Source organism: Melanerpes formicivorus, unplaced genomic scaffold (assembly GCF_026170545.1).
Source record: "Melanerpes formicivorus ecotype bairdi unplaced genomic scaffold, bMelFor1.0.p_v2 SCAF_9, whole genome shotgun sequence".
Classification (NCBI taxonomy): domain Eukaryota; kingdom Metazoa; phylum Chordata; class Aves; order Piciformes; family Picidae; genus Melanerpes; species Melanerpes formicivorus.
In genome coordinates, this window is record NW_027142361.1 from 14,912,404 (window position 1) to 14,927,387 (window position 14,984).

Below are 14,984 nucleotides of genomic sequence, written 5' to 3' on the forward strand. Positions count from 1 at the left end.
ATATGTTGGAGACCTTAATGTTGATATTTGCTGTTGAAATACCTTCGTTAAGTGGAAAAAGTAACTCAGTAAGGATGAACTGACAAATATATTTGTGCTTTAGAAGCAAACAATGAGTGTTGTAGGTTTCATTGAAAAACCGTGTTCTAGATGTTTCTTTTCATCACATATTGGCTACAGTTACCTTTCCAATTTCAGCAGCACTGAAATAATTTGTGTTTCAAAGAAAAAAGTTTTTTTCATGAGTTGCATTTAGGCTTCCAGTATGGGCAATTTTTTTTTTTTGGTCCTATTCCCCAAATAGAGATGAAAATGTAGCAGACTCAAGGATTGTTTCTTGCCCATTTTTCTTCAGTGGATCAAAATGAGAAATAGCTATTTGATATAAGCAATACAGTAATCTGATTTAGCACAATTTCAAATCTAGTAGCTGTTAAATAAAAAATGAGCAATAATTTAGGGTTTAAAAAAAGGAGGAATGTAATTAAACCAGGTCTACCTTACAGATTCAGGAGACATCCAGTATGATTTTGCAGGCAGTATAATTGTATGAATGTTCCTAGACACCAGTGGGTGAATTAATTCCTGGGTAAGTCTCCTATTACTTCTGTGACTCTCTGTACAGTACTCAGTATACCATGTAGATCTCCGGCTTGTAGAGACTGGTATACTTGCTGATTCTAGTAACTTTCTAAGGATTGCAACTTGATATAGGTATGTTCACTATTCACTGTTTGCATTTGTTTATAAATGCCACTATTCATTAAAGGAACAACTGGTACTTCCAAAAAGTTGGGCTGTGATTTTTGAGCATGCTGTGGTACTGATCCATCTACATTTTCATGCATTTGTTGTATTTCCTAGTTACTTCTGTATCAGTGCTGTAATATGCAATACAGAACAACATAAAATAGTGAAGAACTTACATGAGTGGGATAGAATTAACAAGTGTGTTCTCTTGTCTTCTAGATAAAATAATTAGACATAGAGCTTGTACATTGAAAGACACTGCTCATGCTATCATTGCTGCTGAACTGGATCCAGAATTTAATAAGATGTGTGAAGAAATCAAGGAAGCGAGAAGGAAAAGAGGTATGTTTAACTTCATTTGTCATAAAAGTTTTAAATTGAAGATGAAATATGGAATGTGTGTTGGACTCAGGTAGTGCATATTAAAGGGTGACTGAGCTTGAAACATCTCTAGTTTTTCCAGCTATGTGAGCTGGTCTGGTAAGGCACCATCCCCTTCAAAAGGAGGACGCATTGCCTGTTGGTACAAAAAGTGTTGTAGGATATGATGAACAGATATATGCTGGCATTTCTCTGCTAACTGAAGGTGTAGTGGAAACCAGAGCTGTGTTCTGAAAATGCAGTGTAATGCAGTGTGATAACTTTTATAACTGGGGAGAACGTCATTTAGAATGGTGGATTCTCAGTTCACCCTGGCGTGTGCATAAGTGTACATTTGCTGATAATCTGTTGATAAAGAAACAACTCTTGCATCCACACTGATGGGGGCATGAACTTGACATTCCAGTAGTCCAGAATCAGGAAATAGTTCACCCCATCAGACATCACTGACTTTGTTTTATTGAAGTTAGTGCAGTTGTCTTCAGCTTTTAGCCCATAGACTGCCAAGTTTATGCACAGCTTTCTAAAGTGATTGAAAGCCTAAACATATTCCCTGTACTGCAACAGAGCTCTCAGGTCACATGAAAGATTCTGTAACTTCATGGAAAATTTCTCAGGTTCTGAAAAAGGTTTAAAATTACTGAGGTATAACATGAGAACAAAATTTCATGCTGGTTTAAGGTTACTGATTTCAATAATACCAGATTTGCCTTGGCAAATTTGTTTCCTGCTTTGCCTCTTGCTTTGGTGAAGAAATTGCATTATTTGATTTCTAGGTTGAATTTGGCTAGGCTTAACATGAAGCTTCTGGTTCTTGAAATAATTCTATCAGTAGACTCAAGACCCTTTATTAATAAATTTCTTTGAGCTATACAAGTATCTGTAGGCTTTTTTTTCTTCAGTTCCTTTTTATTTTCTTGTTCAGTGTCTTGAATTGTGGATAAGAGCACCACTTGTAATTCACTGTGGTTGTGAAATAGAACTAGTATAATGTCTTCTGTGCTTTTTATCAGAAGTATAAGAATATTCACAATTCTGGCCTTAGTGTCATACTGTGAACTATGCTCATTTAATTATCTTTGAGTCCCCCCAGTTGTTAAAGGCTATTGCTTCTGAGGTTAAAGTAACTGTTTGTAAGAGCTCTTTGTTAGAGAGATTGACTTTATAGCTTCTAAGTCCCTCTTTGCAAGTGTCCCAGGGGCTAACTGGAATGCTGCCCCTTTCTTTTGTGGCAGTCACCAAGTAATATATATTTTTGGGGGCAAAACCTGGAGACCCTGTTCAAAGAGGTGGGTTTTCAAAAGTCATAGTTAAGTCTGATGATGTCATGCAATGAGCTTATTAAATCAGGAAAAAACCCCAAAGACTATTGGTGTCAGATGCTGGTTAGCAGACCTTCAGATACAGGTAGGTGACTAGCAGCACCAGTTTTTTGTGGGTGATCGCAGCTCACGTGCAACAACAGAGAACTTTCCATGCTAAAGCATAGAACACACTTCGAAATAGTTAGTGTCACAGATACCTGCAAGTCATGTGTCAAAGGTGCTTATACTTCTGCACTGCCTTGTGGTGATTTCAAGAACAAACGGTTTTGTAGTTTGTCCCATGTGCAGAGTGTGGAAGGCTAAGATCATGTATGGATTAGCAAGGACTGAACGTTTGGAATGCATGAAAATTTGTGCTTAACTGGCTATGAATGAATTGAAATATATCAAGTTTTTGAGGTCTGGTGTGATGGTTTAGCCCACTGGCATTAACAAAAACTCAGCTACCTCAGTTGGGGAAGCAAATAGAAGCTGTATTTACAAAGCAAAACTACACTCTAAGATAGAATGCAATGAATATGTACAAATATACAGTACTCACAATATTATACAGGTATTTACAAGGAGAAAACAGCACGGAAATCCCCCTGCTCAAGGGGAAGCTGTCCCACTTCCCCCCTAACCTCTCCCTCCCCGTTTTCCTCAGTTTAATTAGAAGAAAAGAGAATGTTAGGGAGAGCTGTTAGTTCAAAGTGTTGTTAGAAAGTCAGTATGCTTATCTCAGAGTTAGCTGATGAGGGTCTCCTAGCAAAGCCGAGCAGAAAGCAGCAGCCAGCAGAAAGAACAGAACGAAGTGGGATGCGAGATAGTGCTAGAGGTACACCTTGCATCTGGCCAATGAAATTAGTTTAGAATAATCTCTTGTTTTTGTTTTTATACCTTATCTTAATACCCTCTCAGAAGAGGTTAAGGCAGTGTTACAGTGTCAGGTTGAGTCAGAAGTCTGGCTGCAGCTGGCATAAAGGAAATTTGTCTTCGGACCAAAAAGGAACATGCCTTGTACTTGGCCAACATTTTCTTTGCTATATTTGGAAAGACTTCAACATGAATCGAGCAAACTGACCTACGTGAGACTTCTAATATATTTTCTGGAAATGTTATGAAGTGTTTCTATCTGGAATCACAGAGGAGCTTGGAAGGCAAATTACACATATTGCAGGCTTTTTAATCTTTACCCAGTTAAAAAGCCATTGATTTTTCTGAATTGTCCCATGTATTAGCTCTTAATTTATTTCCAGGGTACTGAAGATGAAGGTTAAGGCTAAAAATCTCTATCCATTTTCTTTACAATTTGCTTGGCAAGTTACTAATCTTACATAGTTATAAATGAAAGGTATTTTTTACATCACTTTCTTTTTCCACTGCTTTTATGTGTGGGGTTGTTTTATGGGTGTTGGCTTTGGGGTTTTTTTTGTGGGATTTCTGTTTTTGACAGATCTGCCATTTTTATTTAGTATTGAGACTGCCAACCAGTCTCAAAAGTAGTACTGAATTGTAACAGGAAAGTAAGCTGCATAATAGAATTAGTGTGTAGGAGTTAAACTAGAATTTCTTGTTCCTGTATTATGGAATTGAGGTGCTGTTGCTGAAAGGCTGTAAATCTGGTAGGTTCTGAGATAGTAAATAAATAAAAAATTAAAATACTAGATTATTAGAATTTGCAGCTTCTTGTTGAAACCAGTAGATAATGAAGTGGTGGGTATTTCAAGTAATGAGGCTTGGTATATGGTTCAAGGTACCTAGAAACCTTATGCTGTAACTTTTCACTATCAGGTTAATCTTCTCTCAGGCTGTGCCAGGGGAGCTTTAGGCTGGAGGTTACGAGGAAGCTCTACACAGAGAGAGTGATTGCCCATTGGAATGGCCTGCCTGAGGAGGTGGTGGAGTTGCCATCACTGGAGGTGTTCAGGAGGAGACTTGATAGGGTGCTTGGTTGCATGGTTTAGTTGATTAGGTGGTGTTGGATAATAGGTTGGACACGATCTTGAGGTTCTCTTCCAACCTGGTCTGGTCTATTCTGATTTCTGCATTCTTCTGGTTTAGAGTTTGTTGTGAACTCTTGATCACATGTTTCTGGTTATTCAAGACATGGTATAGTGTTTTGAAGACTGATACAGAAAGTTCTAGTTCACAAATACAACATTTCAGGGATGTTTGTCTTCAAAATATGCTTAGGTAATATGAAAATTTTGCATTCTTAGAATTTCACAAAACCCATCTTTACAACAGTAGAAGCTGTGAGAAGAATTTACATTACAGAAAGCAAACCACACACTCTTAATCTAAGAGCTCATATTGGCTCTGAAGTTGATCCATTTTACATACTATGGTAACAATACAAGGTTTTTACTCAGATAATCTTTGTGATGTGGCATACAGCATCATTATGAATTGCCATTTATTTTAAATAATCTGCTTGCAATTTGGAAAAACTGAAACTGTCAATAAGAATTTGCTGTATAGAGGAAATAGTTAGAAGTGTGCAATCTTTGGGGACCCAAGTGTGAGAGGCAGTCATGTTTTTCTAAGCTGTCAGAGCTGTCATGCAACCAGTAAGATGTTTTGTTAGTAGAAAACAAATATTTTCGATTCTAGTCTGTTTTGAATGTCCTATTAAATATTAATTTATGTATTTTTGTTGCAGCATGATACTCCAAGTTTCTTTTAAAATTCAGTAGTTTTATGCAGCTTGGTTTATTTAAATAGGTATGGTTATCTTTTGTATGCAGGCTTACCAGTAGCAGCAGAACAAATAAATCCTCATGGTTCTACTGTGTGGAAAATGGAGGCTAGAGTTGAAGATGCTTTTCGGAACAAACAAAAACCTACCATGGATGTATGGCCTAACTCTGCAACTAAATGTGCATGTGAGTATCTTGGGTGATAACTGAGCAAAGCCAGAGGTATTTCCAATGGCAAACATTTGAGATGTGTCTCTATTACTGCTTGTTGATATTTTGTGAGGTAATTTTTAGGCATGAAACGTGTGAAACTTCAGCAAAGACTTTTTCTAACTGCATGAAATACCTGCCCAGGAAGTTGTAAAGCAGCAGGATCTCTGGTTTTATGATAAGAAATAACTGTGTTTCCAATGTAATGAGTGTTACATTTTCTTTGTAAAAGCCTGTTTTCAGTGTAAGAGAACTCTGGTCTTATGAGGAGACTACTTTGATCTGATGAGCGTTGTGGATGCACACACCAATTATACAATTCCTAAGTACCTATCTACATGCTGCTTCACACTTTCGTGTACACTACAGTTACTTTGCTTCCTATCTTCCATATATACAGTATAGTGCTAAAAGTTCCAAAAAAAGAAGAGATATTTAATTGTATTTTCCATTGCGTCCTCTGGTCTAATATAGTCAGTACCCCTTGCTGGAGGATGCTGAGGTACTATTGCTGCAGCCTACTGGATTAGCCTGGTAAGTGATCAGGATCTCAGAATTGCAAGGAATGACTGTGATGTAGGTAGTCAGAGTCACTGTAATTATTTTCAAGAGGTAAGTTGATTACAATAAGTAAATACACAACATATTTTTTCTTGGGAACAAAAAGATTAAGAGAAGGTATGAGGAATATACTGATAGCTGTGTGTGCCTTTCCCACTGATGTGGAATCCATTATTAACATAGTATTAATAATACTCTCAGTTACTGCTTAATAAGCAAATTGATAGATGAAAGCTGACAACTTTTCATTGGTCTTTGCTCTCCTTCATGGTGCTTTTCCTTGATGAGAGTTTTCTAGGCATGGTGATAACTGCCCAGACATGAACGTTGTTTATCTATGAATGATAGTGTTGATGTCAAATAGCTTAATTAAGTAGAGGTGTGTGTGTAGTTCTATTTCTTGAAGCTGTAGTTTTTTTCCATTAAAGCAATTTAAGTCAATCGTACAGAGTTATGGCTTGAATAAACTATTACATAATAAGTTGATGGTGTGGATGCAAGCTGTTCTTTATTCATGTGGCAGCTTGTGCAAAGACAGAGGAGGGAAGGAATTCTGGAATGCCTATTTTTCTTTTTTTTTTTTTTTTGGTATTTTCTTATGAAATCCAAGACGGGGAGTTTCACTCTGGCTGATCTATAGAGCATTTTCCTGGTTCTGCCTGCAATGCAGGCTGGCTGTGATCTGCAAGCCAGCAGCTGTTACTGGTGACTTGTTGTAGTGGGTTGAGAGAGAAGGCCTAGCTTTCCCTCCCCTACAAAGAGGAAAAAAAACACCACAGCTACCTCAGTCAGAGAAGCAAAAGGGATGCTATATTTACAAGCAATGTGAAAAATGCAGCTTATTTATACACAATTGTCCTAGTTTGGGCTGGGTGTCCTCTGCTACAGGGGTGTTTCCTGTGTCCAGAAGTCCAGCCCAGTGGGTGGACACAGGAAATTCGGTTATTTCCTACCATGATCCCTTGCACCACTATAAGTTTTACGGCGGGGTCTGGCACTTCCTCTTTCCTTCCTCTCCGCTGCCTGGTAATTGGGGGAGAGATCTCCCGGCCATGGGCCTGGTTAGGCCCAAGGCCACGGGGGGATGGGCAGTCTCAGATCTGGCCAGCTGAGACTAGCCTAGCAGTGGGGGGGGGGGAGGAGGAGCCCTGGGGGCTTGGGTGCACCCTCAGGTGGGGATGGAATTTCTCTGGGTCTGTTTTGGGGTCTTTCTTGTCACTGTGTTTCTAGTTCTCTGCACGCACTCACTGTTCTCTATTTAAACTTTCCATCACTTTTGCAATCTGTTTGTCTGAGTCGTTATTTTTCTGCGCATGGTGGGGAGGGGGTTTGCCTCAACCCATTACATTTTTGGTGCACCAACGTGGGGCTGGCTGTTGTGCCCACTCTGCAGATCGATTGCAAAGGATGGAGAGTTTAAATTCAGTTCTGGGCGTCGGTTTGGGTTTGGCAGTTGGGGCTCAAGTGATGTTGCTGGGGCGACCGTGTAAGTTCTTGTGGATTGTGGGGGAATAACTGGTGCGCTGCCGGTGGCACGGAGCCTTTCCTGCTATTTCAGGCAGGGGTGGTTCTCGACCATCGGCATCGGGGTACCGCTTGAGAACACGGAACCTGCCCTTCCTCCGCGGCGGGAAGCGAAGTGGGGGAGGGGCAGCGGCGAGCAGATCAGAGTCAGGTCCGTTCTCGCTGCGGGGATAGAGCCAGCCGCTGCGAGCGGGCGAGCCAGCTCCCGAAGCCCCGGGGGGCCGACGGGGACTCCACCTGGAAAGCCGTTTTCAAGAGCTCTGAGAACGCATGTATGGCTTTCGCTGGAGAAGCCGTTTGAGTGTCCGAGGGGTGGAGGTGATTTTGATTCTGTGCCGCGGCGGCAGAGGTGGGCGGAGCCGGCCATGCGCTCAGGCTGCGGCGGGGCCGGCCCTAGTCTCTTCCCCGACTTTTTCGGACGACTTCCGAAAATGGCGCCGAGCACCTGGCTCCACCTCCCTTCTTCTCAGTGAGCTGTGGTGCAGCCCCTCCGTTTCTGGGGGGGGGTGTGTGCAGCCGGATGCTGTCTTGCCTTGGTACGGGTATGCCTAGTGGGGGAGGACCACGTGGCTCAGTTGGTAGGGCATGAGACTCCGAGTGTTGAGATTGTGGGTTCGAGCCTGCAATGGGCAGTGATGTCCTTCTTTTTATACCCTAGCTGGGCAGGGAGGGGGAAGTGGAACAGACTCAGCTTTCCCAGGGGGGAAACGCCCTTCAGGGAGTGTAAAGTACCCGCAAGCCCTCCACCCTGCTTGCTTCTTTTGTTTTCAGAAAGAGGCGTTAACCCACCACAACAATATATACAGTATTTACTATATATATATATAAATATACAGAAAAGAAGAAAAAAAATACAGAAACGAAATTCCCTCCTCTGGACAGAGGAGGGTCCCCCCCCGTACACCCACTCTCTCCCCCTACCTCCCTTTTTCCCCAAAAAGGGTTAGAGAGAGAAAAAGGCAGTTATTAAGGAAGAATGGTTTTAGTAGGCCTCATGCAAATTGATGCAGGATTAGTGCTTATCTTATCCAAGGTCGCTCAGGCTAGGTGCCCAGAAGCAGACAAGCTGGAAGGGATAGGGAAAGGAACAAACGAACTGAGAAAAATTCCTACTGCACTAAAACTTAAAGCTGTGTTCCACCAATCTACCAATGAAATTTGTTTAGACCTGTCTTTGTTTACAAAATATTCAGCCAGAGTGTCCCAGCACTGTCCCTTTCTTAAAGGCACAGCCTCAAACGGTCACACTTGTATAAAAACAAACTCTGGTACCTCTGCTCTCTTCTCCACCTTATATAGTGGATGCAGTGGCAGTTGTTTGAAGACTAGAACTATTGCCTGAAGGAAATTGCTGGTGTTTCTGTGTATAAACAGTGTTAAGGTACCATTCCTGATAGTGTTTCGGAGATTCAGGTTGGAAGGCAAGGAAATGTAAAACAGTTTGGGACTGTGATCAAATGAAAATCAGCCTTTTCAGGTTGAGTCTGGGAAAGGTAACTAGTTCAGGAGGAATGTGGTGTATCTGGTGATGAGAGAACTGAGAATTAATGAGCAACCAGAAATCTGCAGAAAGGATTCAGGTAGTACATGGGCACACCGAAAAGATAGATGTGATAAGGTCAATAGAGACTACAAAAAAAAAAAACAGACTACCTTGGGATAAAGCCCTCAAAAATAAAGGGGTCCAGGAGAGCTGGACCTGCTTCAAGGAAGAACTCTTGAAGGCACAGGAACAGGCTGTGCCAATGTGCCGGAAGATGAGCCGCCGGGGCAGACAGCCAGCCTGGATGGGTAATGAACTTTTAATAGAACTAAGGGAAAAAAAGAGGGTGTATCATCTTTGGAAGAAAGGTGAGGCAACCCACGGAATGTTTAAGGATGTTGCCAAATCATGCAGGAAGAAAATTAGGGAGGCAAAAGCACATTTGGAGCTTAAACTGGCCTCTGCTGTGAAGGACAACAAAAAGTCCTTCTATAAATACATTAATAGCAAGAGGAAGGGCAAGGACAACCTCCACTCCTTGGTTGACATGGAGGGAAATGTTGTATCAAAGGATGAGGAAAAGGCAGAGGTACTTAACACTTTCTTTGCCTCAATTTTTACTAGCAGGACAGAATGTCTTCCAGACAGCTGGCCTGCAGAGCTGGCAGAAGGAGCCAGGGAGCTGCAGTTTCCCTATGTTCCATGAGCAGATAGTTGGAGCTCTCCTCAGCTGCTTGGATCCCCACAAGTGCATGGGACCAGATGGGATCCATCCTAGGGTGCTGAGAGACCTGGCAGATGAGCTGGCTATGCCACTCTCCATCATATTCCAGCAGTCCTGGCTCACTGGAGAGGTCCCAGAAGACTGGAAGCTGGCCAAAGTTGTGCCCATCCGCAAGAAGGGCCGGTTGTATGAGCCAGGGAATTATAGGCCTGTCAGCCTGACCTCAGTGCCAGGCAAGATCATGGAACAGGTCATCCTGAGTGCAATCACACAGCACTTAGAGGATGGCCAAGGGATCAGGCTCAGACAGCATGGATTTAGGAAGGGCAGGTCCTGCCTGACCAACCTGATCTCCTTCTATGATCAGGTGACCCGCCTGGTGGATGTGGGGAGGCCTGTGGATGTAGTCTACCTGCACTTCAGCAAGGCCTTTGACACCGTCCCGCATAGCAAACTGCTGGCCAAGCTGTCAGCCCAATGCTTGGACAGCAGCACTCTGAGCTGGGTTAGGAACTGGCTGGATGGCCAAGCCCAGAGAGTGGTGGTGAATGGTGCCACATCCAGCCGGTGGCCAGTCACTAGTGGTGTGCCCCAAGGATCAGTGCTGGGCCCTGTGCTCTTTAACATCTTTATTGATGATCTGGATGAGGGCATTGAGTCCATCATCAGTAAATTTGCTGACAACACCAAGCTGGGGGCAGGAGTTGATCTGCTGGAGGGTAGAGAAGCTCTGCAGAGGGACCTCAACAGGCTGGACAGATGGGCAGAGTCCAACGGCATGAGATTTAACACATCCAAGTGCCGGGTTCTGCACATTAGCCACAACAACCCCATGCAGAGCTACAGGCTGGGGTCAGAGTGGCTGGAGAGCGGCCAGGCAGAGAGGGACCTGGGGGTGCTGGTCGATGGTAGGCTGAACATGAGCCTGCAGTGTGCCCAGGTGGCCAGGAGGGCCAATGGCATCCTGGCCTGCATCAGGAACAGTGTGGCCAGCAGGAGCAGGGAGGTCATTCTGCCCTTGTACACTGCACTGGTTAGGCCGCACCTCGAGTACTGTGTCTAGTTCTGGGCCCCTCAGTTTAGGAAGGATGTTGACTTGCTGGAACGAGTCCAGAGAAGGGCAACAAAGTTGGTGAGGGGTTTGGAACACAAGCCCTATGAGGAGAGGCTGAGTGAGCTGGGATTGCTCAGCCTGGAGGAGACTCAGGGGTGACCTTATTACTGTCTACAACTACCTGAAGGGAGGTTGTAGACAGGCGGATGCTGGTCTCTTCTCCCAGGCACCCAGTACCAGAACAAGAGGACACAGTCTCAGGCTGCGCCAGGGGAGGTTTAGGTTGGATGTTAGGAAGAAGTTCTATACAGAAGGAGTGATTGCCCATTGGAATGGGCTGCTCGGTGAGGTGGTGGAGTCACCATCACTGGAGGTGTTCAGGAGGAGACTTGATGGGGTGCTTGGTGCCATGGGTTAGTTGTTTAGGTGGGTTGTATTGGTTGGTGGGTTGGACACGGTGATCTTGAAGGTCTCTTCCAGCCTGCTTTATTAGTATTAGTAAAATATATAAACTATCTTAAAAGGGTGTTTGGAGGCAGGAGCTAGCGTAAGGTGAGACTAGAACTGAGCAGATTGTAGGAAGCTTAAATAGCAGTTTCATAGTTTCATAGTTTCATTCAGGGTTGGAAGGGACCACAAGGATCATCTAGTTCCAACCCCCCTGCCATGGGCAGGGACACCCCACACTAGAGCAGGCTGGACAGAGCCTCATCCAGCCTGGTCTTAAACACCCCCAGGGACGGGGCCTCGACCACCTCCCTGGACAACCCATTCCAGGGTTTCACCACTCTCATGGTGAAGAACCTCCTCCTCACATCTAGCCTGAATCTCCCCACCTCCAGCTTCATTCCCCCTAGTCCTATCACTACCTGAGATCCTGAGAAGTCCTTCCCCAGCCTTCCTGTAGGCCCCTTTCAGATACTGGAAGGCCACAATTAGGTCACCTCGGAGCCTTCTCTTCTGCAGACTGAACAGCCCCAACTCCTTCAGTCTGCCCTCATAGGAGAGGTGCTCCAGCCCTCTGATCATCCTTGTGGCCCTTCTCTGGACACGTTGCAGCACCTCCACATCCCTCTTGTAATAGGGGCTCCAGAACTGGACACAGTACTCCAGGTGGGGTCTCACCAGGGCTGAGTAGAGGGGGAGGATCACCTCCCTCGACCTGCTAGCCACACTTCTCCTGATGCAGCCCAGGATCTGATTGGCTTTGCGGGCTGCAAGTGCACACTGAGAGCTCATGTTGAGCTTTTTGTCCACCAGCACCCCCAAGTCTCTCTCTTCAGGGCTACTTTCCAGCCAGTCACTGCCCAGCCTGTATTTGTGCCTGGGATTGCCTCGACCCAGATGCAGGACCCTGCACTTGCTCTTATTGAACTTCATGAGGTTGGCTTGTGCCCACCTCTCCCGCCTGTCAAGGTCCCTCTGGATGGCCTCCCTTCCCTCCAGCGTGTCTGCTGCACCACACAGCTTGGTGTCATCAGCAAACTTGCTGAGGGTGTACTCAATGCCACTGTCCATGGCACCCACAAAGATGTTGAATAAGACAGGTCCCAGGACTGATCCCTGAGGGACTCCACTTGTCACTGGCCTCCACTGGGACATGGAGCCATTGACAGCCACTCTTTGGGTGCGGCCATCAAGCCAGTTCCTTATCCATCTAGTGGTCCACCCATCAAACCCATGTGTCACCAGTTTGGAGACCAGGATGTGGTAGATTGTGATTGTACAAATGGAAGAAAAACAAGTTAAGAGATTTCTGAACAGAGATAATTTTAGAAGTGTTTGGATTTTTTTATGACTAAGAACTAAGTTTTTTGGGATTTTTTTTAAGACTAAAATGTATTACATACAGGAACGAGGACAATAAGTCATGTATTATAATTACACATAATATAAACTGTACTTCATTCTGAAAATCTTCCATTTTTTCTGATATTTGAACTTGAACTAATTTTTTTTTCCTTAGATACATCTAAAGGAATAGTCACCAATGTTGTTTGCCTGATTAAGTTTTAGGAGCTTTATTTGTCATATGTTAGAAAATAGCTGCAAAAAGATCAGTTTATATGGAACACTTGAGAGCCTAAAGGAAATTCTTGCCAAGCATCTTCTGTCAAATCAGAGTGCACTGTAGACAGTGCAGCAGCCTTGCACAATTTAAAGTTCTCTTTACTGGTCAGGGATAGTACATAGAGAATGAGAGTGAGTTTAGCATGTGTTGGTTTGTTTTCTGAAGTTATGTAGATAAAACTTTATTTTTTAGTTACCTTTTGTGATTTACTTAATTTTTCTAATGTATTTTAGGTTTTAGTTTTCAGTGTCTGTCGTGAAGAGGTTATTAAATTTATGAATATGAAATATGAATTATGAATATATATTTTTATTAATTATCAAACTATTAATAACCGATGAATCACCAACTTATTTACATGTTCTAGTGCACGTTCGTGAAATAGATTCCACAACTGGCTTAGTGTTATGATTATGACGTAATTGAACTATCTATAAACCCTTTCTGTATTTATATAACGAAGGGTGCAGTTCTGCCGCTTGGCCACTAGATGGAGATTCGACGGGACGTCGGCGGCTTCTGGCTATACACAGCAATATTACAATCTTTCTATGCGTCAGCGCTTACTCTGCTAGACGCGGATACTTTGAACTGAGTGCTAGTGGGTGGAAAGCACGTGAACGATATTCAATTCCCTTCAGACAACAGGGATCGGTCCTGGTCGGGGTCGGTCCGTGGGGTCGGCCCTCTAAAGTCGGCTCGCACGGCAGGGCGGGATGACGGTGGCCGGTAGGTGGGCTCGAACGACGGAAGCAGGCGAAGCTACGGGGGTCGGCCCAACCACGGCGGTTCTCGGGGCTGATGCAAACAGCCTCGGGGAGAGGATGCAGCTGCGTTAGGCGGCGGATTCTCTTTACCAAACTTAAAGGAGCAACAGGATTCTCGTAGTGGTCCCGGGTTCGGTGCAGTATAGACACGAACAATGCTTTGGTTTTCCCTGAGATTCACAGGGCTCAGAGCGGCACTCGGTGGCTCCTCTCCCGCTACGGCGGGGCTAGACATACGTGGACTCGGTTTGGATCAAGTCCCTTCTCCCCGGTAACTGGGCAGATCTTACCCTCGGGGGTCAGTCCAGTCCTCCGGTGGCACGATGGGCTCTCCCGGTCGGCACGGCTGGCTGCAGCAACGCTGAACTCCTCAGGCTCAGCGAAGGTCCTCCCTCTAGGCTTCTTCACTATGCAGACGCTTCCAGTATGCGTGCATGTATAACCGAAGCTAACAACAATAAGCTCAATGGCAAAGGCTGCAGCTCGAGAGTTACTCTCTCGAGCAAGCACAGAGACAAAGTAAATGAGGGGGCAACGTGTTTACCAACTGGGGTGATACTTATAGATTCCTCGAGGCTGGGTTTGACCAATGGGCACTCTCATAAGCAACTGGCTTCAGCCTATAGAAAGCGTGAAGCTAGAATTATGCCCATACTTGGTGTCAGCACGAGCACTGCATGCGCTGGGTGCGTGCAAGCCTGGCTAATGCCTTGGCTTTTGTCTCCCTCCTGGAGGGAGGGGGAACTTGCCCACATGCTGGGACAGGATTCAGTATTGGGTCATAATGTGCCTTCACCACAGTGTCATTAGACTGGCTGGGCTATCAGAAATGTGGCACAAAATAGTTGCAGAATCGTAGAATAAAATCATTTGAGTTGGAAAAGATCTTTAAGATCAAGCCCAGTCATTTACAAACTTTACCAAGGCTGATGTTAAACCATGTTCCTCAGTACCACATCTGTCTTTTGAACATTTCCAGGGATGGGGATTCAACCACCTCCCTGGGGAGTCTGTTCCAGTGTTTAAGAACCCTTTCAGTCAAGAAGTTTCTTCCAATCTGTCATCTAAACCTCCCCTGGTGCAACTTGAGCCCATTTCCTCTTGTCCTATCACTTGTTATTAAGGAGAAGAGACCAACACCCACCTGGCTCCAACCTCTTTTCAGGGACTTGTAGAGAGTGAGAAGGTGTCCCCTCAGCCTTCTGTTCTCCAGACTAAATAACCTTGGTTCCCTCAGACACTCCTCATGAGACCTGTTCTCCAGATCCTTCACCAGCTTTGTTACCCTTCTGTGGAGCTGCCCCAGCACCTCAGTGTCTTGTTGTGAGCACCCTGAAATTGAACACAGTACTTATAAGGTGTGGCCTCACCAGTGCTGAGTATAGGGAGACAATCACTTCCCTGGTCCTGCTGATCACACTTTTCCTGGTACAGGTCAGGATGCTCTCTGGCT

The 14,984-nt window shown here is 44.5% G+C and overlaps 1 protein-coding gene across 3 annotated transcripts in view; it reads left to right on the forward strand.

Annotated features, from left to right (window-relative positions):
- ATAD2B (ATPase family AAA domain containing 2B) overlaps positions 1-14,984 on the forward strand; it is a 111,690-nt gene that overhangs the window by 71,602 nt on the left and 25,104 nt on the right. For all 3 annotated transcript variants that reach the window (XM_068143142.1, XM_068143143.1, XM_068143144.1), the window contains 2 exons: positions 970-1,092; positions 5,186-5,323. In XM_068143142.1, the coding sequence (XP_067999243.1) occupies positions 970-1,092; positions 5,186-5,323 (261 nt within the window). The remainder of the gene's footprint in view (positions 1-969; positions 1,093-5,185; positions 5,324-14,984) is intronic.